Source organism: Coregonus lavaretus (genome assembly GCF_964263955.1).
Source record: "Coregonus lavaretus genome assembly, chromosome: 23".
In the NCBI taxonomy this organism is placed as follows: Eukaryota; Metazoa; Chordata; class Actinopteri; order Salmoniformes; family Salmonidae; genus Coregonus; species Coregonus lavaretus.
This window is the reverse complement of record NC_140010.1, coordinates 10,950,699-10,978,495: the sequence shown is the minus strand read 5'-3', so window position 1 is coordinate 10,978,495 and position 27,797 is coordinate 10,950,699. Positions and strand designations below refer to the sequence as shown.

The following is a 27,797-nucleotide window of genomic DNA, read 5'->3' as shown; positions in this document are numbered from 1 at the left end:
CACTCTCACCTGTGTTAACGAGAGAATCACTGACATGTTGGCAGCTGGTCCTTTTGTGGCAGGGCTGAAATGCAGTGGAAATGTTTTTTGCGGATTAAGTTCATTTTCATGGCAAAGAGGGACTTTGCAATTAATTGCAATTCATCTGATCACTCTTCATGACATTCTGGAGTATATGCACATTGCCATCATCAAAGTTGAGGCAGCATACTTTGTGAAAATTAGAATTTGTGTCATAGTCAAAACGTTTGACCATGACTGTATGTAAACTTCTGACACACTGGGAATGTGATGAAATAAATAAAAGCTGAAATAAATCAATCTCTACTATTATTCTGACATTTCACATTCTTAAAATAAAGTGGTGATCCTAACTGACCTAAGACAGGGAATGTTTACTATGATTAAATGTCAGGAATTGTGAAAAACTGATTTGAAATATATTTGGCTAAGGTGTATGTAAATTTCCGACTTCAACTGTATATATATATACATACACAGTGAGGGAAAAAAGTATTTGATCCCCTGCTGATTTTGTACGTTTGCCCACTGACAAAGACATTATCAGTCTATAATTCTAATGGTAGGTTTATTTGAACAGTGAGAGAGAGAATAACACAGAAGCACAGAAGCAATCAATCAATCAGATTCCAAACTCTCCACCATGGCCAAGACCAAAGAGCTCTCCAAGGATGTCAGGGACAAGATTGCAGACCTACACAAGGCTGGAATGGGCAACAAGACCATCGGCAAGCAGCTTGGGAGAAGGTGACAACAGTTGGTGCGATTATTCGCAAATGGAAGAAACACAAAATAACTGTCAATCTCCCTCGGACTGGGGCTCCATGCAAGATCTCACCTTGTGGAGTTGCAATGATCATGAGAACGGTGAGGAATCAGCCCAGAACTACACGGGAGGATCTTGTCAATGATCTCAAGGCAGCTGGGACCATAGTCACCAAGAAAACAATTGTTAACACACTACGCAGTGAAGGACTGAAATTCTGCAGCGCCTGCAAGGTCCCCCTGCTCAAGAAAGCACATATACAGGCCCGTCTGAAGTTTGCCAATGAACATCTGAATGATTCAGAGGAGAACTGGGTGAAAGTGTTGTGGTCACATGAGACCAAAATGGAGCTCTTTGGCATCAACTCAACTCGCCGTGTTTGGAGGAGGAGGAATGCTGCCTATGACCACAAGAACACCATCCCCACCGTCAAACATGGAGGTGGAAACATTATGCTTTGGGGGTGTTTTTCTGCTAAAGGGGACAGGACAACTTCACTGCATCAAAGGGACGATGGACGGGGCCATGTACTGTCAAATCTTGGGTGAGAACTATATAAATATTGTATGTATCATTAAGGCAAAATGTTGGGAAATGTCAAAGGTAAAATATAGTAAACATGATTGACATTTTATAATCCAGATGCATGCCTAAATAAGGAATATAATCAATGCAGTGTGTAACCGTGCTTTAATGAATGTATGTATATTATTTTTTAAGAAAGTGTCTGAGCCACGCCACCAATATAATGAGATAAGGGAAAGAGGCCTCATATGGAAAAGCGCCCATGGCCTTTTGGAGTAAACCACATGTGACATCTGGACGTTGAAAGATAAGGGTAGAGTGGCACTAAAATAAGTTAATAATTTGCCCTAAGGGGAGTAACTGTATATGCTATGTAAACATGATTGTGCACTTGTATTTGTATAAAAGGAGATCTTTGAGCCAAGGAGAACCAGGTGTTCCATGGAGCAGCTCGGCTTTGTTACGCAATAATAAAGTCTAATTTTTTTATTCACAAGCTCCAGTTTCTTGAGAGCTATTTTGGAGTTGACTACTTTCGAGTCAAATATTTCTACGACAGAACCTCCTTCCCTCAGCCAGGGCATTGAAAATGGGTCGTGGATGGGTATTCCAGCATGACAATGACCCAAAACACACGGCCAAGGCAACAAAGGAGTGGCTCAAGAAGAAGCACATTAAGGTCCTGGAGTGGCCTAGCCAGTCTCCAGACCTTAATCCCATAGAAAATCTGTGGAGGGAGCTGAAGGTTCAAGTTGCCAAATGTCAGCCTCAACCTTAATGACTTGGAGAAGTTCTGCAAAGAGGAGTGGGACAAAATCCCTCCTGAGATGTGTGCAAACCTGGTGGCCAACTACATGAAATGTCTGACCTCTGTGATTGCCAACAAGGGTTTTGCCACCAAGTACTAAGTCATGTTTTGCAGAGGGGTCAAATACTTACACTGGGGGAAAAAAGTATTTAGTCAGCCACCAATTGTGCAAGTTCTCCCACTTAAAAAGATGAGAGAGGCCTGTAATTTTCATCATAGGTACACGTCAACTATGACAGACAAATTGAGAAAAAGAAATCCAGATTATGGAGAGCCAGAAATCCAGATTATGGTGGAAAATAAGTATTTGGTCACCTACAAACAAGCAAGATTTCTGGCTCTCACAGACCTGTAACTTCTTCTTTAAGAGGCTCCTCTGTCCTCCACTCGTTACCTGTATTAATGGCACCTGTTTGAACTTGTTATCAGTATAAAAGACACCTGTCCACAACCTCAAACAGTCACTCCAAACTCCACTATGGCCAAGACCAAAGAGCTGTCAAAGGACACGAGAAACAAAATTGTAGAACTGCACCAGGCTGGGAAGACTGAATCTGCAATAGGTAAGCAGCTTGGTTTGAAGAAATCAACTGTGGGAGCAATTATTAGGAAATGGAAGACATATAAGACCACTGATAATCTCCCTCGATCTGGGTCTCCACGCAAGATCTCACCCCGTGGGGTCAAAATGATCACAAGAACGGTGAGCAAAAATCCCAGAACCACATGGGGGGACCTAGTGAGTGACCTGCAGAGAGCTGGGACCAAAGTAACAAAGCCTACCATCAGTAACACACTACGCCTCCAGGGACTCAAATCCTGCAGTGCCAGACGTGTCCCCCTGCTTAAGCCAGTACATGTCCAGGCCCGTCTGAAGTTTGCTAGAGTGCATTTGGATGATCCAGAAGAGGATTGGGAGAATGTCATATGGTCAGATGAAACCAAAATATAACTTTTTGGTCAAAAATCAACTCGTCGTGTTTGGAGGACAAAGAATGCTGAGTTGCATCCAAAGAACACCATACCTACTGTGAAGCATAGGGGTGGAAACATCATGCTTTGGGGCTGTTTTTCTACAAAGGGACCAGGACGACTGATCCGTGTAAAGGAAAGAATGAATGGGGCCATGTATCGTGAGATTTTGAGTGAAAACCTCCTTCCATCAGCAAGGGCATTGAAGATGAAACGTGGCTGGGTCTTTCAGCATGACAATGATCCCAAACACACCGCCCGGGCAACGAAGGAGTGGCTTCGTAAGAAGCATTTCAAGGTCCTGGAGTGGCCTAGCCAGTCTCCAGATCTCAACCCCATAGAAAATCTTTGGAGGGAGTTGAAAGTCCGTGTTGCCCAGCGACAGCCCCAAAACATCACTGCTCTAGAGGAGATCTGCATGGAGGAATGGGTCAAAATACCAGCAACAGTGTGTGAAAACCTTGTGAAGACTTACAGAAAACATTTGACCTGTGTCATTGCCAACAAAGGGTATATAACAAAGTATTGAGAAACTTTTGTTATTGACCAAATACTTATTTTTCACCATAATTTGCAAATAAATTCATAAAAAATCCTACAATGTGATTTTCTGGATTTTTTTTCTCATTTTGTCTGTCATAGTTGACGTGTACCTATGATGAAAATTACAGGCCTCTCTCATCTTTTTAAGTGGGAGAACTTGCACAATTGGTGGCTGACTAAATACTTTTTTTCCCCACTGTATTTCCCTCATTAAAATGCAAATACATTTATAACATTGTTGACATGTTTGTTGTTATTCTGTCTCTCACTGTTCAAATAAACCTACCATTAAAATTATAGACTGATAATGTCTTTGTCAGTGGGCAAACGTACAAAATCAGCAGGGGATCAAATACTTTTTTCCCTCACTGTATATATATACAGTGGGGAGAACAAGTATTTGATACACTGCCGATTTTGCAGGTTTTCCTACTTACAAAGCATGTAGAGGTCTGTAATTTTTATCATAGGTACACTTCAACTGTGAGAGACGGAATCAAAAACAAAAATCCAGAAAATCACATTGTATGATTTTTAAGTAATTAATTTGCATTTTATTGCATGACATAAGTATTTGATACATCAGAAAAGCAGAACTTAATATTTGGTACAGAAACCTTTGTTTACAATTACAGAGATCATACGTTTCCTGTAGGTCTTGACCAGGTTTGCACACACTTCAGCAGGGATTTTGGCCCACTCCTCCATACAGACCTTCTCCAGATCCTTCAGGTTTCGGGGCTGTCGCTGGGCAATAAGGACTTTCAGCTCCCTCCAAAGATGTTCTATTGGGTTCAGGTCTGGAGACTGGCTAAGCCACTCCAGGACCTTGAGATGCTTCTTACGGAGCCACTCCTTAGTTGCCCTGGTTGTGTGTTCCGGGTCATTGTCATGCTGGAAGACCCAGCCACAACCCATATTCAATGATCTTACTGAGGGAAGGAGGTTGTTGGCCAAGATCTCGCGATACATGGCCCCATCCATCCTCCCCTCAATACGGTGCAGTCGTCCTGTCCCCTTTGCAGAAAAGCATCCCCAAAGAATGATGTTTCCACCTCCATGCTTCACGGTTGGGATGGTGTTCTTGGGGTTGTACTCATCCTTCTTCTTCCTCCAAACACGGCGAGTGGAGTTTAGACCAAAAAGCTTTATTTTTGTCTCATCAGACCACGTGACCTTCTCCCAATCCTCCTCTGGATCATCCAGATGGTCATTGGCAAACTTCAGACGGGCCTGGACATGCGCTGGCTTGAGCAGGGGGACCTTGCGTGCGCTGCAGGATTTTAATCCATGACGGCATAGTGTGTTACTAATGGTTTTCTTTGAGACTGTGGTCCCAGCTCTCTTCAGGTCATTGACCAGGTCCTGCCGTGTAGTTCTGGGCTAATCCCTCACCTTCCTCAGGATCATTGATGCCCCACGAGGTGAGATCTTGCATGGAGCCCCAGACCGAGGGTGATTGACCGTCATCTTGAACTTCTTCCATTTTCTAATAATTGCACCAACAGTTGTTGCCTTCTCACCAAGCTGCTTGCCTATTGTCCTGTAGCCCATCCCAGCCTTGTGCAGGTCTACAATTTTATCCCTGATGTCCTTACACAGCTCTCTGGTCTTGGCCATTGTGGAGAGGTTGGAGTCTGTTTGATTGAGTGTGTGGACAGGTGTCTTTTATACAGGTAACAAGTTCAAACAGGTGCAGTTAATACAGGTAATGAGTGGAGAACAGGAGGGCTTCTTAAAGAAAAATTAACAGGTCTGTGAGAGCCGGAATTCTTACTGGTTGGTAGGTGATCAAATACTTATGTCATGCAATAAAATGCAAATTAATTACTTAAAAATCATACAATGTGATTTCCTGGATATTTATTTTAGATTCTGTCTCTCACAGTTGAATTGTACCTATGATAAAAATTACAGATCTCTACATGCTTTGTAAGTAGGAAAACCTGCAAAATCGGCAGTGTATCAAATACTTGTTCTCCCCACTGTATATATATATATTGCATGTAATTTTGGCATTAATACGTGTCACATATCAGTTAGCAAATAATGTAAAATAAATAAATCATTGAGTTAATAAAAGCGTATACAAACATGGTCTCTTTTTTGCTTTCTTGAGTAAGGCAGCTCCAAAATGCAGGTGTTTCAGCCTAGCTCAGTGCTTTCTGTGGTGGTGGGGCAGCCAGCAGAAAATACGGATACGGAGCGTAGGGGTGGTAATGTTTGTCGTGATTGGCTTAGTGTTCTGTCATTCATGGGGAAACTACTTCATCGCAAAATCTACGGGTAGAGCTTGAAAATTCAAGCCTCTTGGGTGCTGCCATAGACTTACATTACATCTACCGTAGCTTTGATTGACAAGCAGTCATCATCATGCATGAAGTCGGCAATCTACTGGCAAGTGCTTTTCAATCCTTGTCATATGAAGAGAAATTATAGATAAAACGTATCGGTGCTCATCGGCCATTGGACATAAACATTATACAACAAGTTGGATATCGCAAATTCAACAATGAGTGGGAGACCCATGAGGCGGCGCACAGCGTCGTCTGGGTTAGGGGAGGGTTTGGCCGGCCGGAATGTCCTTGTCTCATCGTGCTCTAGCAACTCCTTGTGGCAGGCCGGGCACCTACAAGCTGACTTCTGTTGTCAGTTTGACAGTGTTTCCTCCAACACATTGGTGCGGCTGGCTTCCGAGTTAAGCAAGGAGTGTGTCAAGAAGCAGTGCAGCTTGGCTCTTGACCTTCGCTGAGTCCGTAGGGGAGTTGCAGCGATGAGACAAGATCGTAACTACCAATTGGATATCATGAAAAACGCCATGGGCCAGAAAGGTTTGAATACATTGGCCATGCTGTCAATCCAGCATGACTTCTGGCACGTTCAAAACAACTGGAAACTCGGAACTGGGAAATCTCAGACTTCAGTGAGTTCAAGACAACTGGGAACTCAGATAAAACTAGCTCAGACTAGGAAAATACGGGAAATAATTTTGAACGGTCCTCCAACTCGGAATTCCAAGTCGGGATTTCGGGGCTCTTTCTAGAGCCCACAAGAAGGACCACCGCGCCACCTTTCAGTTAAGTGAGCACTGCACAACAAGGTCAATACAAAAATGTATTGTACAATACTTTTTATCAAGGGAGGCCAAATGCTCACTGGCTTCCCTTGCATTCAATGCTACGGGTGGTATCAATGTCATACTCTTTTTGACCAGACAGCATCAAATAGAGTGGCTACACATACTGAGAGAGGGGCGATGTTTTGCTCGCTCGGATGCTTTCTCCAGGTGAGATACATTCTGCGTCTTGCAAATTGAAGAACAATTATGAAACACAGAGACCAAATGTTTTGGGGAAGCATGGCTTCCCTTGACATCCATGACCACTTTCGTCACTATGAATGGTGGATAGAGACATTTTGCTAGGATGGAAGAAATTATATAGTAAAACCTGCAAAAGAGTGAACGTAAACCAGTGAAAAAATGCAATACCCTCCCATGCCCAATAAAACTATCACACAACCCTTCCCAAAGCAACAAAAAAAAGTTTGACGACTCCTCCCCCCAGTAGATTTAGATCTGTCCCTAATCTGGAAATGTGAGCCTGCCTTTCCATGCCAATGCTGATGACTGGTCATTGGTCAACAATCAAGGGTTAAGAACAGGGTGAGTAAACAGAAATGTGAAGTGAGAGGGAGGGTGAGCAGGAGCTATGTAAAAACAATTGTGTGTAAAGAAACACGTGCAGAACATTATATTATGGTTGTTAGGCTATGGGAAAGAGGCGTACTAAAGATCTATAGTGAACAATAAGATTTGGAAGACTAGATGTACGGTGACTATAAAATAACTTTTTGTCCCCTCTAACATTATTTTTAAACAATTAAAAAGAAGAAAGCTGGACTCCAAAAAACAAGTTGACCTACAAAAATGTATTTATTTTTACTAAAAAGGAAAGAGGCGTCCTGGGGGCTGGGATAGGATGGTTTAATCTGGTTGTGCTGCCTCCATGCCTATTGATCATTGGTGCTATAAATAGTTTCTGCTCATATTCTGTGTGCTTATGTTTCTGTAGTTATGACACACCTACAGTCATTAGATAAATGATATCACTCACCCTGTGCCTTACAGGTTGTTGAAATATGGAGACCTGATGCACGGATGGATGATATAGTACAAGGAATACAGATGGGCCTGCAAAATACAGATACATTTCTCAGAGTTGTCCTCTGTCCTCAAACCATGCCACATTTTGGGCTTACCATGTCCTGACTTACCTGGTATATTTAGACATTTGGACATCACTATCCAACTTCAAGAGTGCCACATCGTAGTCATAAAACTCTGAAACCCCTTTGTCCTTCTTCTTAAAGACATCATATTCTGGATGAATTATAGGTTTCTGCTCCACCGGCATTTCTGAATCTACAGACAAATATATGATCTTATTTTTTGATCAGGTGTTTGCCTCACACCTGACCATGTGCTGAAACCAAGGTAAAAGGCATCAGAGAATAAGCTACAATTGAATTTAACAAATGCATTACAATGAATTAACACATTGCCCAGGGAAGTTCAGAGAAGCACAGTACCTTTCTGATCAGGGAAGTTGACTTTAATGCTACTTATCTGCTTCTCCCTGAAGCAGTGAGCAGCAGTAAGGACAAATCTAGGTGTAACGAGGGCACCCATGCAAGAGCTATGCTCACTTCCGACCTAAATGGAAGAAGGAGAAATACTGTAGCATGCCTACACACTAGCTGCATAGTAGTTTCTCTTTTATGTAAAATGTATCTCTAATATCTCTTATTTGTTGCTGATTGACTTACATCGACAGAGATTTTGACCAGCCAAGGATATTCCTGGCGTTTGAAAGCCTTCAAATCAACGCCATCGCGGTCCCAGGTTAGCCCACACAGGCCTATACTGTTACTCTCATCTACAGAGAAGCAGAGAGAAAAATAACACACCTATGATACTGTACACCGATGTGCGCTAATTAAATCTGTACACACTACATGAACACCCATTCAATCCTACACTGACCTATAATCTTTTTGAACAAGGATGTCAGTTTGGTGTCATCCTTTAGTTTGTAGAAATGCCTTTCTGAATCCTTCTTCGACACCAACTTGTTGATTTCCTCCTCGTTAATTTCTGCCCCCACACCAAAAACATAAATATCTGAAAGAGAAGAGACAGCTTATGATATCTACGACACAAGTCCTTCACTTCTTATTTCCTGTGTGGTACATTGCACCCAGCAAACAGGGGACTTCCTTAGGACCTTCGGTGATGGTCCCATTAGGACCCTTTTAGTTTTTCAGGAGAAGTTATACCACTGTTATCCCATCTATTCTGAGAACGTTCTAGGAACATTAAAACATTAAGTTAACCTTGGGACCATAAAGGGACGCTCAGTACAGGTCCCGGTTTGGTCGCAGTATAACGTTAAAATAAGGTCTTATGATGTCCACTAGGGAATGTTAAAAATAGGTTCCTATTTGGTTCTGACAAGACGTTGTCCTTGAGACATTAAATGACCACAAGGGGACATTTTTGGCAGGTCCTGGATTGTTACAGATGGAAAGTTACTATAAGGTTGTGGCATGACCATTATGGAATATTACAAAAAGGTCCCCAGGATGTTCCAATAGGACATTATATTCAGGACATTCAGCAAACACAAGGTGACATCCAGTACAGGCCCTGGTTCTCCTCAGACTTGACTGCCCTTGACCAGCACAAAAACATCCTGTGGCGTACTGCATTAGCATCAAATAGCCCCCGCGATATGCAACTTTTCAGGGAAGTTAGGAACCAATATACACAAGCAGTTAGGAAAGCAAAGGCTAACTTTTTCAAACAGAAATGTGCATCCTGTAGCACTAACTCCCAAAAGTTTTGGGACACTGTAAAGTCCATGGAGAATAAGAGCACTTCCTCCCAGCTTCCCACTGCACTGAGGCTAGGAAACACTATCACCACCGATAAATCTACAATAATCGAGAATTTCAACAAGCATTTTGCTACGGCTGGCCATGCTTTCCACCTGGCTACCACTACCCCGGCCTCCAGCTCTGCACCCTCCGCTGCAACTTGCCCATGCCCCTCCCGCTTCTCCTTCACATAAATTCAGACAGCTGATGTTCTGAAAGAGCTGCAAAATCTGGACCCCTACAAATCATCTGGGCTAGACAATCTGGACCCTTTCTTTCTAAAACTACCCGCCGAAAATTGTCGCAACCCCTATTACTAGCCTGTTCAACCTCTCTTTCGTAACGTCTGAGATCCCCAGAGATTGGAAAGCTGCCGCGGTCATCCCCCTCTTCAAAGGGGGTGACACTCTAGATCCAAACTGTTAGACCTATATCCATCCTGCCCTGCCTTTCGAAAGCCAAGTTAACAAACAGATCACCGACCATTTCGAATCCCACCGTACCTTCTCCGCTATGCAATCCGGTTTCCGAGCTGGTCATGGGTGCACCTCAGCCACGCTCAAGGTCCTAAACGATATTATAACCGCGATTGATAATAGACAGTACTGTGCAGCCATCTTCATCGATCTGGCCAAGGCTTTCGACTCTGTCAACCACCGCATTCTTATTGGCAGACTAAATAGCCTTGGTTTCTCAAATGACTGACTCGCCTGGTTCACCAACTACTTCTCAGATAGAGTTCAATGTGTCAAATCGGAGGGCCTGTTGTCTGGACCTATGGCAGTCTCTTTGGGGGTGCCACAGGGTTCAATTCTTGGGCCGACTCTTTTCTCTGTGTATATCAATGATGTCGCTCTTGCTGCTGGTGACTCTCAGATCCACCTCTACGCAGACGACACCATTTTGTATACATCTGGCCCTTCATTGGACACTGTGTTAACAAACCTCCAAACGAGCTTCAATGCCATACAACACTCCTTCAGTAGCCTCCAACTGCTCTTAAACACTAGTAAAACTAAATGCATGCTCTTCAATCGAACGCTGCTGGCACCCGCCCACCCGACTAGAATCACTACTCTCGACGGGTCTGACCTAGAGTATGTGGACAACTACAAATACCTAGGTGTCTGGTTAGACTGTAAACTCTCCTTCCAGACTCACATTCAGAATCTCCAATCCAAAGTTAAATCTAGAATTGGCTTCCTATTTCGCAACAAAGCCTCCTTCACTCATGCTGCCAAACATGCCCTCGTAAAACGGACTATCCTACCGATCCTTGACTTCGGCGATGTCATTTACAAAATAGCCTCCAACACTCTACTCAGCAAATTGGATGTAGTCTATCACAGTGCCATCCGTTTTGTCACCAAAGCCCCATATACTACCCACCACTGTGACCTGTACGCTCTTGTTGGCTGGTCCTCACTACATATTCGTCGCCAAACACACTGGCTCCAGGCCATCTATAAATCACTGCTAGGCAAATCCCCGCCTTATCTTAGCTCATTGGTCACCATAGCAACGCCCACCCGTAGTATGCGCTCCAGCAGGTATATTTCACTGGTCATCCCCAAAGCCAACACCTCCTTTGGCCGCCAATCCTTCCAGTTCTCTGCTGCCAATGACTGGAACGAATTGCTAAAATCTCTGAACTGGAGACTCTTATCTCCCTCACTAATTTTAAGCATCAGTTGTCAGAGCACCTTACCGATCACTGCACCTGTACACAGCCCATCTGAAATTAGCCCACCCAACTACCTCATCCCCATATTGTTATTTATTTTGCTCATTTGCACCCCAGTATCTCTATTTGCACATCATCTCTTGCACATCTATCATTCCAGTGTTAATACTAATTGTAATTATTTTTGCACTATAGCCTATTTATTGCCTTACCTCCATAACTTGCTACATTTGCACACACTGTATATATATTTTCTGTTGTATTTTTGACTTTATGTTTTGTTTTACCCCATATGTAACTCTGTGTTGTTGTTTTTATCGCACTGCTTTGCTTTATCTTGGCCAGGTCGCAGTTGTAAATGAGAACTTGTTCTCAACTGGCTTACCTGGTTAAATAAAGGTGAAATAAAAAAATAAAAATAAACGTTAGCCGGTTAGTATTCCCATAGACTTAACATGGCCGGTTAGCTAGCTAGCTATGTGGCACAACAGATTGCAAATATCCTTATGTTATCTACATAAGAACATATCAGCATCGTTTCTGTCCATTGTTAATGTCTAAAAACATTGGCCTTTCATGTATTGTTCTTTGATTGAAAAGGGAAATAGTCTGTTTAAATAATGACCATTAGTCTAAATACGCTAGCTAGCTAACATCCATGTTAAGTCTACTACATGGAAACAAACGTAGCGGTAGGTAGCCTAGTGGTTAAGTGTGTTGGGCCAGTAACTGAAAAGGTTGCTGGTTCGAATCCCCAAGCCGACTAGGTCAAAAATCGGTCGATGTGCCCCTGAGCAAGGCACTTAAACCTAATTGCTCCAGGGTTGCAGTCAATAATGGCTGATCCCTGGCTGTGACCCCACTCTCCGAGGGTGTCTCCGGGGGAGTTGGGATATGCAAAAAACATATTTTAATTTCACACCTCACACTCGTACAGGTTACCCAGTGAAACAGTACAAATTGAAGCACCCCCTATTTGACTTTTTCTTTCAAAATCTTCAACAAATTCTATGCACATTTAATTCATATTTATAGTGCCTTCAGAAAGTACTCAAACCCCTTGACTTTTTCCACATTTTGTTGTGTTACAGCCTGAATTTAAAATGAATTAAATTAAGATTTTTTTGTCACCGACCTACACACAATACCCCATAATGTCAAAGTGGAAATATATATTTTTTTATGTTTACAAATGAATAAAAAATGTAAAGCTGAAATTTGTTCTACTATGCTATATGGAATTGTTAAAAGAAAGTCATACCAATGATAATTTAGCTATTTGATTTTGAATTATCCCAAAAATATATCAAACAATTATTTGACGATTATTTTACTGCTATTAGCCCACACAAACGCATTCAATAACAGATTCACTACACGGAACATCAGATATTCCCCACAAACATTTTTAAAAGGAAGTTTGTTCTGAAGTGTCTGTCCTTTATGTGAGAGATACAGTGGGGAGAACAAGTATTTGATACACTGCCGATTTTGCAGGTTTTCCTACTTACAAAGCATGTAGAGGTCTGTCATTTTTATCATAGGTACACTTCAACTGTGAGAGACGGAATCTAAAACAAAAATCCAGAAAATCACATTGTATGATTTTTAAGTAATTAATTTGCATTTTATTGCATGACATAAGTATTTGATCACCTACCAACCAGTAAGAATTCCGGCTCTCACAGACCTGTTAGTTTTTCTTTAAGAAGCCCTCCTGTTCTCCACTCATTACCTGTATTAACTGCACCTGTTTGAACTCGTTACCTGTATAAAAGACACCTGTCCACACACTCAATCAAACAGACTCCAACCTCTCCACAATGGCCAAGACCAGAGTGCTGTGTAAGGACATCAGGGATAAAATTGTAGACCTGCACAAGGCTGGGATGGGCTACAGGACAATAGGCAAGCAGCTTGGTGAGAAGGCAACAACTGTTGGTGCAATTATTAGAAAATGGAAGACGTTCAAGATGACGGTCAATCACCCTCGGTCTGGGGCTCCATGCAAGATCTCACCTCGTGGGGCATCAATGATCATGAGGATGGTGAGGGATCAGCCCAGAACTACACGGCAGGACCTGGTCAATGACCTGAAGAGAGCTGGGACCACAGTCTCAAAGAAAACCATTAGTAACACACTACGCCGTCATGGATTAAAATCCTGCAACGCACGCAAGGTCCCCCTGCTCAAGCCAGCGCATGTCCAGGCCCGTCTGAAGTTTGCCAATGACCATCTGGATGATCCAGAGGAGGAATGGGAGAAGGTCATGTGGTCTGATGAGACAAAAATATAGCTTTTTGGTCTAAACTCCACTCGCCGTGTTTGGAGGAAGAAGAAGGATGAGTACAACCCCAAGAACACCATCCCAACCGTGAAGCATGGAGGTGGAAACATCATTCTTTGGGGATGCTTTTCTGCAAAGGGGACAGGACGACTGCACCGTATTGAGGGGAGGATGGATGGGGCCATGTATCGCGAGATCTTGGCCAACAACCTCCTTCCCTCAGTAAGAGCATTGAAGATGGGTCGTGGCTGGGTCTTCCAGCATGACAACGACCCGAAACACACAGCCAGGGCAACTAAGGAATGGCTCCGTAAGAAGCATCTGAAGGTCCTGGAGTGGCCTAGCCAGTCTCCAGACCTGAACCCAATAGAAAATCTTTGGAGGGAGCTGAAAGTCCGTATTGCCCAGCGACAGCCCGGAAACCTGAAGGATCTGGAGAAGGTCTGTATGGAGGAGTGGGCCAAAATCCCTGCTGCAGTGTGTGCAAACCTGGTCAAGACCTACAGGAAACGTATGATCTCTGTAATTGCAAACAAAGGTTTCTGTACCAAATATTAAGTTCTGCTTTTCTGATGTATCAAATACTTATGTCATGCAATAAAATGCAAATTAATTACTTAAAAATCATACAATGTGATTTTCTGGATTTTTGTTGTAGATTCCGTCTCTCACAGTTGAAGTGTACCTATGATAAAAATTACAGACCTCTACATGCTTTGTAAGTAGGAAAACCTGCAAAATCGGCAGTGTATCAAATACTTGTTCTCCCCACTGTATAAGGTATAAGGTAGATCAGGAAACGTTTATTAATATTAATTTTTATTTACATGTATTAACCCCTTATTTTTGGTACTAAACACTCTCCATCCTGACTGGTTGCATCACTGCCTGGTATGGCAACTGCTTGGCCTCCGACCGCAAGGCACTACAGAGTGTAGTGCGTACGGCCCAGTACATCACTGGGGCCAAGCTTCCTGCCATCCAGGAATTCTATACCAGGCGGTGTCAGAGGAAGGCCCTAAAAAAGACTCCAGCCACCCTAGTCATAGACTGTTCTCTCTGCTACTGCACGGCAAGCGGTACCGGACTCCTGAACAGCTAATCATGGCTACCCAGAATGTTTTCCTTGTCCCCACCCCCTCTTTTACGCTGCTGCTACTCTCTGTTTAGTCACTTTAACTCTACCCACATGTACAGTGGGGAGAACAAGTATTTGATACAATGCCGATTTTGCAGGTTGTCCTACTTACAAAGCATGTAGAGGTCTGTAATTTTTATCATAGGTACACTTCAACTGTGAGAGACGGAATCTAAAAGAAATCCAGAAAATCACATTGTATGATTTTTAAGTAATTAATTTGCATTTTATTGCATGACATAAGTATTTGATACATCAGAAAAGCAGAACTTAATATTTGGTACAGAAACCTTTGTTTGCAATTACAGAGATCATACGTTTCCTGTAGGTCTTGACCAGGTTTGCACACACTGCAGCAGGGATTTTGGCCCACTCCTCCATACAGACCTTCTCCAGATCCTTCAGGTTTCGGGGCTGTCGCTGGGCAATACAGACTTTCAGCTCCCTCCAAAGATTTTCTAAGTGGCTAGGCCACTTCAGGACCTTGAGATGCTTCTTACGGAGCCACTCCTTAGTTGCCCTGGCTGTGTGTTTCGGGTCATGTCATGCTGGAAGACCCAGCCACGACCCATCTTCAATGCTCTTACTGAAGGAAGGAGGTTGTTGGCCAAGATCTCGCGATACATGGCCCCATCCATCCTCCCCTCAATACCATGCAGTCGTCCTGTCCCCTTTGCAGAAAAGCATCCCCAAAGAATGATGTTTCCAACTCTATGCTTCACGGTTGGGATGGTGTTCTTGGGGTTGTACTCATCCTTCTTCTTCCTCCAAACACAGCGAGTGGAGTTTAGACCAAAAAGCTATATTTTTGTCTCATCAGACCACATGACCTTCTCCCATTCCTCCTCTGGATCATCCAGATGGTCATTGGCAAACTTCAGACGGGCCTGGACATGCGCTGGCTTGAGCAGGGGGACCTTGCGTGCGCTGCAGGATTTTAATCCATGACGGCATAGTGTGTTACTAATGGTTTTCTTTGAGACTGTGGTCCCAGCTCTCTTCAGGTCATTGACCAGGTCCTGCCGTGTAGTTCTGGGCTGATCCCTCACCTTCCTCATGATCATTGATGCCCCACGAGGTGAGATCTTGCATGTAGCCCCAGACCGAGGGTGATTGACCGTCATCTTGAACTTCTTCCATTTTCTAATAATTGCGCCAACAGTTGTTGCCTTCTCACCAAGCTGCTTGCCTATTGTCCTGTAGCCCATCCCAGCGTTGTGCAGGTCTACAATTGTATCCCTGATGTCCTTACACAGCTCTCTGGTCTTGGCCATTGTGGAGAGGTTGGAGTCTGTTTGATTGAGTGTGTGGACAGTTGTCTTTTATACAGGTAACGAGTTCAAACAGGTACAGTTAATACAGGTAATGAGTGGAGAACAGGATGGCTTCTTAAAGAAAAACTAACAGGTCTGTGAGAGCCAGAATTCTCACTGGTTGGTAGGTGATCAAATACTTACAGTGGGGGAAAAAAGTATTTAGTCAGCCACCAATTGTGCAAGTTCTCCACTTAAAAAGATGAGAGAGGCCTGTAATTTTCATCATAGGTACACGTCAACTATGACAGACAAAATGAGGGGAAAAAATCCAGAAAATCACATTGTAGGATTTTTAATGAATTTATTTGTAAATTATGGTGGAAAATAAGTATTTGGTCAATAACAAAAGTTTCTCAATACTTTGTTATATACCCTTTGTTGGCAATGACACAGGTCAAACGTTTTCTGTAGGTCTTCACAAGGTTTTCACACACTGTTGCTGGTATTGTGGCCCATTCCTCCATGCAGATCTCCTCTAGAGCAGTGATGTTTTGGGGCTGTCGCTGGGCAACACAGACTTTCAACTCCCTCCAAAGATTTTCTATGGGGTTGAGATCTGGAGACTGGCTAGGCCACTCCAGGACCTTGAAATGCTTCTTACGAAGCCACTCCTTCGTTGCCCGGGCGGTGTGTTTGGGATCATTGTCATGCTGAAAGACCCAGCCACGTTTCATCTTCAATGCCCTTGCTGATGGAAGGAGGTTTTCACTTAAAATCTCACGATACATGGCCCCATTCATTCTTTCCTTTACACGGATCAGTCGTCCTGGTCCCTTTGCAGAAAAACAGCCCCAAAGCATGATGTTTCCACCCCCATGCTTCACAGTAAGTATGGTGTTATTTGGATGCAACTCAGCATTCTTTGTCCTCCAAACACGACGAGTTGAGTTTTTACCAAAAAGTTATATTTTGGTTTCATCTGACCATATGACATACTCCCAATCCTATTCTGGATCATCCAAATGCACTCTAGCAAACTTCAGACGGGCCTGGACATGTACTGGCTTAAGCAGGGGGACACGTCTGGCACTGCAGGATTTGAGTCCCTGGCGGCGTAGTATGTTACTGATGGTAGGCTTTGTTACTTTGGTCCCAGCTCTCTGCAGGTCATCCCCCCGTGTGGTTCTGGGATTTTTGCTCACCGTTCTTGTGATCATTTTGACCCCACGGGGTGAGATCTTGCATGGAGCCCCAGATCGAGGGAGATTATCAGTGGTCTTGTATGTCTTCCATTTCCTAATAATTGCTCCCACAGGTGATTTCTTCAAACCAAGCTGCTTACCTATTGCAGATTCAGTCTTCCCAGCCTGGTGCAGGTCTACAATTTTGTTTCTGGTGTCCTTTGACAGCTCTTTGGTCTTGGCCATAGTGGAGTTTGGAGTGTGACTGTTTGAGGTTGTGGACATGTGTCTTTTATACTGATAACAAGTGCAAACAGGTGCCATTAATACAGGTAACGAGTGGAGGACAGAGGAGCCTCTTAAAGAAGAAGTTACAGGTCTGTGAGAGCCAGAAATCTTGCTTGTTTGTAGGTGACCAAATACTTATTTTCCACCATAATTTGCAAATAAATTCATTACAAATCATACAATGTGATTTTCTGGATTTTTTGTTTTAGATTCCGTCTCTCACAGTTGAAGTGTACCTATGATAAAAATTACAGACCTCTACATGCTTTGTAAGTAGGAAAACCTGCAAAATCGGCAGTGTATCAAATACTTGTTCTCCCCACTGTATATATTATCTCAATTACCTCGACTAACCTGTGCCACCGCACATTGACTCTGTAGCCTCGCTACTGTTATTTTATTTGACTGCTGCTCTTAAATTATTTTTATTTAAATGTTTTACTTATCTATTTCTTACTTAACTTATTTTTCTTAAAACTGCATTATTGGTTAAGGGCGTGTAAGTAAGCATTTCACTGTAAGGTCTACACCTGTTGTATTCGGCGCATGTGGTAATTTTGATTTGATTTGATTTTATATGCAGTGCATTTTGGAAAGTATTCAGACCCCTTGACTCTTTCCACATTTTGATACATTACAGCCTTATTCTAAAATTGATTAAATTGTTTTTTTCCCTTATCAATCTACAAACAATACCCCATAATGACAAAGCAAAAACAGGTTATAAATTATTTTTGCAAATGTATTAAAAATAAAAAAAGGAAATACGACATTTACATAAGTATTCAGACCCTTTACTCAGCAACTTTGGCAGCGATTACAGCATTGAGTCTTCTTGGGTATGATGCTACAAGCTTGGCACACCTGTATTTGTGGAGTTTCTCCCATTCTTCTCTGCAGATCCTCTCAAGCTCTGTTAGGTTGGATGGGGAGCGTTGGTGCCCAGCTATTTTCAGGTCTCTCCAGAGATGTTTGATTGGGTTCAAGTCCAGGCTCTGGCTGGGCCACTCAAGGACATTCAGAGACTTTCCCGAAGCCACTCCTGCGTTGTCTTGGCTGTGTGCTTAGGGTTGTTGTCCTGTTGGATGGTGAACCTTCGCCTCAGTCTGAGGTCCTGAGCGCTCTGGAGCAGGTTTTCATCAAGGATCTCTCAGTACTTTGCTCCGTTCATCTTTGCCTCGGTCCTGACTAGTTTCCCAGTCTCTGCCACTGAAAAACCTCCCCACAGTATGATGCTGCCACCACCATGCTTCACCGTAGAGATGGTGCCAGGTTTCGTCCAGACGTGATGCTTGGCATTCAGGCCAAAGAGTTCAACCTTAGTTTTATCAGGCCAGAGAATCTTGTTTCTCATGGTCTGAGAGTCTTTAGGTGCCTTTTGGCAAACTCCAAGCAGGCTGTCATGTGCCTTTTGTCCTGAGGACTGGCTTCAGTCTGGTGGTAACAAACTTCTTCAATTTAAGAATGATGGAGGCCACTGTGTTCTTGGGGACCTTCAAAGCTGCAGACATTTTTTGGTACCCTTCCCCAGATCTGTGCCTCGACACAATCCTGTCTCGGAGCTCTATGGACAATTCCTTCGACCTCATGGCTTGGTTTTTGCTCTGACATGCACTGTCAACTGTGGGACCTTATATAGACAGGTGTGTGCCTTTCCAAATCATGTCCAATCAATTGAATTTACCACAGGGACTCCAGTGAAGTTGTAAAAACATCTCAAGGATGATCAATGGAAACAGGATGCACCTGAGCTCCATTTCGAGTCTCATAGCAAAGGGTCTGAATACTTATGTAAATTAGGTATTTCCGTTTTTTATTTAGTATACATTTGCAAAGAAAATTAAAAACCTGTTTTCGCTTTGTCATTGTGGGGTATTGATTGAGTGTAGATTGCTGAAAAATAAGAGGTTTTAATCCATTTTAGAATAAGACTGTAACGTAACAAAATGTGGAAAATATCAAGGGGTCTGAATACTTTCCAAAGGCACTGTACTTCCATTAATTTTTTCCACTGGTACCAGGGGACCTTAAGACGAGTCTTGTGAGGCCAGTGGGCGTTTTAGAGCAAAACAACCGACATGTTCTGTTCGTGAGAATCTCACCTTTGCAAATATTAGTGTGTAGCCCAAACTGTTCGGACGCTACAGACAGAAGTTGGCAGATCGGCTGTACCGACTTCAGACGAGTACCAAGACGCTTGTGGGGGCCGTAGGCGAAAACGGTGAACACCATCGTGTTCGTGAGACTCCCATCTTTCAAGAGAGGGGTCATAAAAGTTTGTAGGCCAAACTGTTCGACGCGACAGATTTTGTGAGAAGACCGATTTTTGGGATGACTCATGGTCTGACAAACAACCTCTAGCTCTGTCACCTTTCACCACACAAGCGAAAGTGTGACATAGGCGGATGCAGTGGATTGAGATGCATGCAATGCAGATATCTCGAGCTTAAATGGACTGATTATTTGGGAATTTTTGTAATATGCTAATTTCATTTCTGCGGGGTGCGGATATCGACCTTATTAATGCATGGTGAAGTTATTTATTACACTTTGGATGGTGTATAAATACACCCAGTCACTACAAAGATAAAGGTGTCCTTCCTAATTCAGTTGCTGGAGAGGCAGGAAACCGCTCAGGGATTTCACCATGAGGCCAGTAGTGACTTTAAAACAGTTAGAGTTTGATGGCTGTGATAGGAGAAAACTGAGGATGGATCAACAACATCGTAGTTACTCCACAATACAAACCTAATTGACAAAGTGAAAAGAAGGAAGCCTGTTCAGGATAAAAAAATATTCCAAAACATGCATCCTGTTTGCAAAAAGGCACTAAAGTAATAGTGCAAAAAATGTGGCAAAGCAATTAACTTTTTGTCCTGAATACAAAGTGTTAGGTTTGGGGCAAATCCAATACAACACATTACTGAGTACCACTCTCCATATTTTCAAGCATTGTAGTGGCAGCATCTTGTTATGTGTATGCTTGTAATCGTTAAGGACTGGGGAGTTTTTCAGGATAAAAAATTAAAGGAATTGAGCTAAGCACTGGAAAAATCCTAGAGGAAAATCTGGTTTCTTCTGCTTTCCACCAGATACTGGGATATTAATTCACCTTTCAGCAGGACAATAACCTAAAACACAAGCCCAAATCTACACTGGAGTTGCTTACCAAGAAGACAGTGGTCGAGTTACAGTTTTGACTTAAATCTGCTTGAAAATCTATGGCAAGACCTGAAAATGGTTGTCTAGCAATGATCAACAACCAATTTGACAGAGCTTGAAGAATTTTGAAAAGAATAATGGGCACATTTTGAACAATCCAGTTGTGTAAAGCTCTTAGAGATTTACCCAGAAAGACACAGCTGTAATCGCTGCCAAAGGTGATTCTAACATGTATTGAGTCAGGGGGTTGAATATTTATCTAATCAAGATATATTAGTATTATTTTTCATGAAAAAATAGATAAATGTTAGAATTTTTCTTACACTTTGACATTAGAGTATTTTGTGTAGATTGTTGACAAAAAAATGACAATTCAATCCAGAGATAATCCCACTTTGTAAAACAACAAAATGTAGAAAAAGTCAAGCGGTGTGAATACTTTCTGAAGGAACTGTAACAATGGTTTTGCTTGTTTTTGAAAGACAAAAAAATAGTTAAATCAAGAACTACATATGGTGAATAGAGTACCTTTATGACAGAAGTGTTCAGCAGTTGATCTTACCCAGATATTTCTGCCAGTTTATGCCATGTATTTCTTCCATCAGGTTCCTAATCCTGATAACAGTGGGCTCTGCACTTCCCCCCATGTTAGTCTTTCCTGCAGGAATGGCGAGAATTATAATAATAATAATGAGAATTAAATACATTAAATCTACCCTGAATTGTATTATACACACACACACACACATTTGTTTTACTATCATTGTGGGGACCAAACAATTTATTCCCATTAAAAACGTTTTTTTTCCTTAACCCCTAACCCTAACCCCAAACACCTAATCCCTAACCCCTAATTGTAACCCTAAACCTAACACCTAAGCCTAAAATAGCTTTTTTCCTTGTGGGGACTGGCAAAATGTCCCCACTAACTGTGAAGACTTATGTTCCCCGAAGGATAGTAAAACCAAAAACCCACACATACAGCAACATTACCATCTGTAAACATAAGAATGGCCTGCTGTGTGTCTTCAAGCTCCTTTCTTTCCTTAAAGACAGCCATCTTGTGATGGATTTTTTTAAATACCTTTGAGAGGTTACTTCCAGTACCATTTAATTTACCTGTTGAAGGAGGAAATCTTACTCTGAGAACTATGCATTGCCACCAACATGTTTGCCATTCAGACACAAAATACAACAAAAAAAACTATAACACATAATGTATTGACATACTGTAGATTGTGATGGTCTAATAATAAAAACCTTGTTCTTACCGTAGGTGACATTATTTAATTTCTGTAAAACCATGTCTGAGTGTGAGGAAGGAGAGAAGATATCAACAATCTCATTGACCTCAGAAGCAAAGCTCAGAATTCCGTACCTCGGGATGACTTCAAAAAAAGAAATCTGCCCAGGCAAAAATGGAGAGGAGGAAGTGAGGGAGAAAAGAAACCCAACCAAAGCATAACAAAACAAAAGTTTATTGATATCAAAACTAATAACTGACCATTTGTACTGCAATAGTGTTTCTTGAAATAAAGTATTGCACGCATGACTAAGTCGCTTTGGATAAAAGCGTCTGCTAAATGGCATATATTATTATATATTACTAAGGGCCCTAATCAGACTTGGAATAAGTAGACTTAATATGGACTTAAGTCAATAAAACATGGACTTAAGTCAACATTTTATTACTTAAGTCCATGTTAAGTCAACTTATCTCAAGTCTGAATAGGGCCCTAAATGTATTGTAAAGATTGTACAACAGATCTGAGCTGTCTGTCTTAATACTAGTAATACTGTACCTGGTTGATGAGGGCTTCAACGCAGTTTTTGGCCACAGTAAAGTTATCTCTGCTTATGCTCCCTGAAGTATCCAGAGCAATGTAGATGTGGAGCTTGCCTCCCTGCCTCATCTGGATGGACCTTTGTACTTGCTGCCCATCAGCTGTAAGACAATGTACGATACGCATGGTTCAGATTTCAAAGCAAAAAATTTGAGCATGGGGTTTATAAAACAAAACAAAAAGAGGAACAATGTCGTTCACTACATAAGGGTCTTGGCAACTCACTATTGTCACCCAGGCCAGATATTGCCAGCCGATTCTCGAGGGATGTAGAGAAGTACTTGGATACCTCCTCTGGGGTGTCATAGTTGTTTTTACCTGTAAAATAAAAAATGTCAACTTTTATGTATCTAGTGTAGCTGCATCTGTGTATTATGTGTTATAAGGATTTATTGACAATGTGAGGGATGGGTATATGGTTCCTCACTGTAACAGAAAGGCTCAGTTCCTGACCAGTCTCCACCCTCCAGGCACATCCGCTCCTTCGATCCCAGCAGCATCAGTCCAAAAGAGCATTCATATGTCACCCGGTCACCTATATCGAGCATATTTCCATGGCGCTTGGCCCCCGGGGGAACGCCAGGGTCACGGCAATGACCAGCTAGGGTGTGGGATAAGGTGGAGTAAGATAAGGAAACAATGGACCGGAGCAATTACCTTTACATACAAAAACTTTAAGTTTAGAAAAGACGTTATTCCAATAGACTAATGCTCTGTGGCATTTGGAACAGAGTCAGCGCTACATCTGAAATGCAGTCCCCTATGTCTTACAGTCCTTATGACCTAATCAACCCTTAAAAGGTCCGATGCAGCCATTTTTATCTCATATCAAATAATTTCTCTGTAACAATTAAGTACCTTACTGTGATTGTTTTCAATTAAAATGGTCAAAAAGAAACAAAAATAGCTTCTTAGCAAAGAGCAATTTCTCAAGCAAGAATTTTGCTAGTACTGTCTGGGAGTGGTCTGAGTGGGGAGGGGAAAACAGAAAATGTGTTGTTATTGGCAGAGAGGTTTGGAACTCTCTTTCTTATTGGTCTATTAACTAATTTACCACATGGTGATGTCATCATGGAAGGCCAAAACTCCATCCCATCAAAACAGGCAGAAATTTCAGGCGGTTTTGTCAATCAGCTCTTACACTAAAAGGGCATTATCATAATTTTCACAATTTCACAGTATTACTCCAACATAATAGTGTGGAAATATATATAAAAGACAGGAAAATCATGTTTTTGACTGCATGGGGCCTTTAACGATCTGTTGGGGTTGGTAAAGGGATTTGTAAGAGGTTGGACCAAAGAGATCTTTTCACTTACAGCCATGATCACAGATAGGCGTGTCGCCGCTCCACCTCCCATTACTCTGGCAGACTCTGCTGGCGGAGCCGGCGAAAGTGTAACCGTCATAGCATCCATAAGTGGTCTGGTCCCCAACAACATACTGCGATTGGACAGGAGACACATCACCATTTCTCAGATGACTGGGATTAGGGCACGTCATGACTATTGTGAGCGAGATAGAGGGAGGAACAATGAGAGAGTGTAGTTGGTAGCGTTAGTGAACATACTGGATATTTTTTTAAATTATTATTTATTTGTTTATTTGGACAGGGACAATGTACAACAAAAACATAAGTAAAAAAAATTATTGAAAAAATAAGAGAAATGATGCTTTGCACCAGATTTAGCTAACAGCTCATTTCCATCTGCAGTCCCTGGGCAGGTGAACATAAACATGAAAACGTTATATACAAACAGATAAAATACAGTGCATTCGGAAAGTATTCAGACCCCTTCGCTTTTTCCACATTTTGTTATGTTACAGCCTTATTCTAAAATGGATTAAATAAAAATAAATCCTTATCAATCTACACACAATACACCATAATGACAAAGCAAAAACAGGTTTTTAGAATGTTTAGCAAATCTATTAAAAATAAAAAAACAAAAATACCTTATTTACATAAGTATTCAGACCCTTTGCTATGAGACTCGAAATTGAGCTCAGGTGCATCCTGTTTCCATTGATCATCCTTGAGATGTTTCTACAACTTGATTGGAGTCCACCTATGGTAAATTCAATTGATTGGACATAATTTGGAAAGGCACACACCTGTCTATATAAGGTCCCACAGTTGACAGTGCTTGTCAGAGCAAAAACCAAGCCATAAGGTTGAAGGAATTGTCCGTAGAGCTCTGAGACAGGATTGTGTCGAGGCACAGATCTGGGGAAGGGTACCAACAAATGTCTTCAGCGTTGAAGGTCCCCAAGAACACAGTGGCCTCCATCATCCTTAAATGGAGGAAGTTTGGAACCACAAAGACTCTTTCTAGAGCTGGCCACCCGGCCAAACTGAGCAATCGGGGGAGAAGGGCCTCGGTCAGGGAGGTGACCAAGAACCCGATGGTCACTCTGACAGAGCTCCAGAGTTCCTCTGTGGAGATGGGAGAACCTTCCAGAAGGACAACCATCTCTGCAGCACTCCACCGATCAGGCCTTTATGGTAGAGTGGCCAGACGGAAGCCCCTCCTCAGTAAAAGGCACATGATAGCCCGCTTGGAGTTTGCCAAAAGGCACTCAAAGGACTCTCAGACCATGAGAAACAAGATTCTCTGGTCTGATGAAACCAAGATTGAACACTTTGGCCTGAATGCCAAGCATCACGTCTGGAGGAAACCTGGCACCATCCCTACGGTGAAGCATGGTGTTGGCAGCATCATGCTGTGGGGATGTTTTTCAACGGCAGGGACTGGGAGACTAGTCAGGATCGAGGGAAAATTAACAGAGCAAAGTACAGAGAGATCCTTGATGAAAACCTGCTCCAGAGCGCTCAGGACCTCAGACTGGGGGGGGGGGGGGGGGGGTTGAAAGTTCTCCATCCAACAGGACAACAACCCTAAGCACACAGCCAAGACAACGCAGGAGTGCCTTTGTGACAAGTCTCTGAATGTCCTTGAGTGGCCCAGCCAGAGCCCGGACTTGAACCCGATCGAACATCTCTGGAGAGACCTGAAAATAGCTGTGCAGCGACACTCCCCATCGAACCTGACAGAGCTTGAGAGGATCTGCAGAGAAGAATGGGAGAAACTCCCCAAATACAGGTGTGCCAAGCTTGTAGCGTCATACACAAGAAGACTCGAGGCTGTAATCGCTGCCAAAGGTGCTTCAACAAAGTACTGAGTAAAGGGTCTGAATACTTATGTAAATGTGATATTTCCATTTTTTTTTTATATATATAAATTTGCAAACATGTCTAAAAACCTGTTTTTGCTTTGTCATTATGGGGTATTGTGTGTAGATTGATTAGGAAAAAACCAAATTTATTCAATTTTGGAATAAAGCTGTAATGCAACAAAATGTGGAAAACAAAACCGAGTTCAGGACAGTTTCAACACAGAAGTCAAGACATTGCAAATAATAGTCGTTGCAATCATTGCTATTGGACCTGATCATATTTGAGTTGTAGAACACAATGTAAAATCTATATATTGCACATATCCCAGTTAGTGCAATTTCAATAGGTGCAATATGTTTTAATGAATGTTCGTTTGTAGGATTCGTTGGATTTGGTATGTACAGTGAGGGAAAAACGTATTTGATCCCCTGCTGATTTTGTACGTTTGCCCACTGACAAAGACATGATCAGTCTATCATTTTACTGGTAGGTTTATTTGAACAGTGAGAGACAGAATAACAACAAAAAAATCCAGAAAAACGCATGTCAAAAATGTTATGAATTGATTTGCATTTTAATGAGGGAAATAAGTATTTGACCCCTCTGCAAAACATGACTTAGTACTTGGTGGCAAAACCCTTGTTGGCAATCACAGAGGTCAGACGTTTCTTGTAGTTGGCCACCAGGTTTGCACACATCTCAGGAGGGATTTTGTCCCACTCCTCTTTGCAGATCTTCTCCAAGTCATTAAGGTTTCGAGGCTGACGTTTGACAACTCGAACCTTCAGCTCCCTCCACAGATTTTCTATGGGATTAAGGTCCGGAGACTGGCTAGGCCATTCCAGGACCTTAATGTGCTTCTTCTTGAGCCACTCCTTTGTTGCCTTGGCCGTGTGTTTTGGGTCATTGTCATGCTGGAATACCCATCCACGACCCATTTTCAATGCCCTGGCTGAGGGAAGGAGGTTCTCACCCAAGATTTGACGGTACATGGCCCCGTCCATCGTCCCTTTGATGCGGTGAAGTTGTCCTGTCCCCTTAGCAGAAAAACACCCCCAAAGCAGCAGGTAGCTTAGTGGGTAAGAGCGTTGTGCCAGTAACCGAAAGGTCGCTGGTTCTAATCCCCGAGCCGACTAGGTGAAAAATCTGTCGATGTGCCCTTAAGCAAGGCACTTAACCCTAATTGGTCCTGTAAGTCGCTCTGGATAAGAGCGTCTGCTAAATGACTAAAATGTACAAATGTAAAAATGTAAAGCATAATGTTTCCACCTCCATGTTTGACGGTGGGGATGGTGTTCTTGGGGTCATAGGCAGCATTCCTCCTCCTCCAAACATGGCGAGTTGAGTTGATGGCAAAGAGCTCGATTTTGGTCTCATCTGACCACAACACTTTCACCCAGTTCTCCTCTGAATCATTCAGATGTTCATTTGCAAACTTCAGACGGGCCTGTATATGTGCTTTCTTGAGCAGGGGGACCTTGCGGGCGCTGCAGGATTTCAGTCCTTCACGGCGTAGTGTGTTACCAATTGTTTTCTTGGTGACTATGGTTCCAGCTGCCTTGAGATCATTGACAAGATCCTCCCGTGTAGTTCTGGGCTGATTCCTCACCGTTCTCATGATCATTGCAACTCCACGAGGTGAGATCTTGCATGGAGCCCCAGGCCGAGGGAGATTGACAGTTATTTTGTGTTTCTTCCATTTGCGAATAATCGCACCAACTGTTGTCACCTTCTCACCAAGCTGCTTGGCAATGGTCTTTTAGCCCATTCCAGCCTTGTGTAGGTCTACAATCTTGTCCCTGACATCCTTGGAGAGCTCTTTAGTCTTGGCCATGGTGGAGAGTTTGGAATCTGATTGATTGCTTCTGTGGACAGGTGTCTTTTATACAGGTAACAAGCTGAGATTAGGAGCACTCCCTTTAAGAGTGTGCTCCTAATCTCAGCTCGTTACCTGTATAAAAGACACCTGGGAGCCAGAAATCTTTCTGATTGAGAGGGGGTCAAATACTTATTTCCCTAATTAAAATGAAAATCAATTTATAATATTTTTGACATGTTTTTGTTGTTGTTGTTATTCTGTCTCTCACTGTTCAAATAAACCTACCATTAAAATTATAGACTGATCATGTCTTTGTCAGTGGGCAAACATACAAAATCAGCAGGGGATCAAATACTTTTTTCCCTCACTGTAAATGTTATTGCCTCT

General features: G+C 42.5%; 1 protein-coding gene across 2 annotated transcripts in view; it reads right to left on the bottom strand.

The window, feature by feature from the left end:
• LOC311098948 (complement factor B-like) overlaps positions 1–27,797 on the bottom strand; it is a 39,078-nt gene that overhangs the window by 7,169 nt on the left and 4,112 nt on the right. For both annotated transcript variants that reach the window (XM_084139505.1, XM_084139506.1), the window contains exons 3-14: positions 23,733–23,918; positions 22,841–23,014; positions 22,639–22,731; positions 22,372–22,514; positions 21,841–21,973; positions 21,563–21,688; positions 21,132–21,227; positions 8,680–8,817; positions 8,463–8,572; positions 8,226–8,349; positions 7,911–8,058; positions 7,751–7,827 (exon numbers count right to left, since the gene is read on the bottom strand). In XM_084139505.1, the coding sequence (XP_083995631.1) occupies positions 7,751–7,827; positions 7,911–8,058; positions 8,226–8,349; positions 8,463–8,572; positions 8,680–8,817; positions 21,132–21,227; positions 21,563–21,688; positions 21,841–21,973; positions 22,372–22,514; positions 22,639–22,731; positions 22,841–23,014; positions 23,733–23,918 (1,548 nt within the window). The remainder of the gene's footprint in view (positions 1–7,750; positions 7,828–7,910; positions 8,059–8,225; positions 8,350–8,462; positions 8,573–8,679; positions 8,818–21,131; positions 21,228–21,562; positions 21,689–21,840; positions 21,974–22,371; positions 22,515–22,638; positions 22,732–22,840; positions 23,015–23,732; positions 23,919–27,797) is intronic.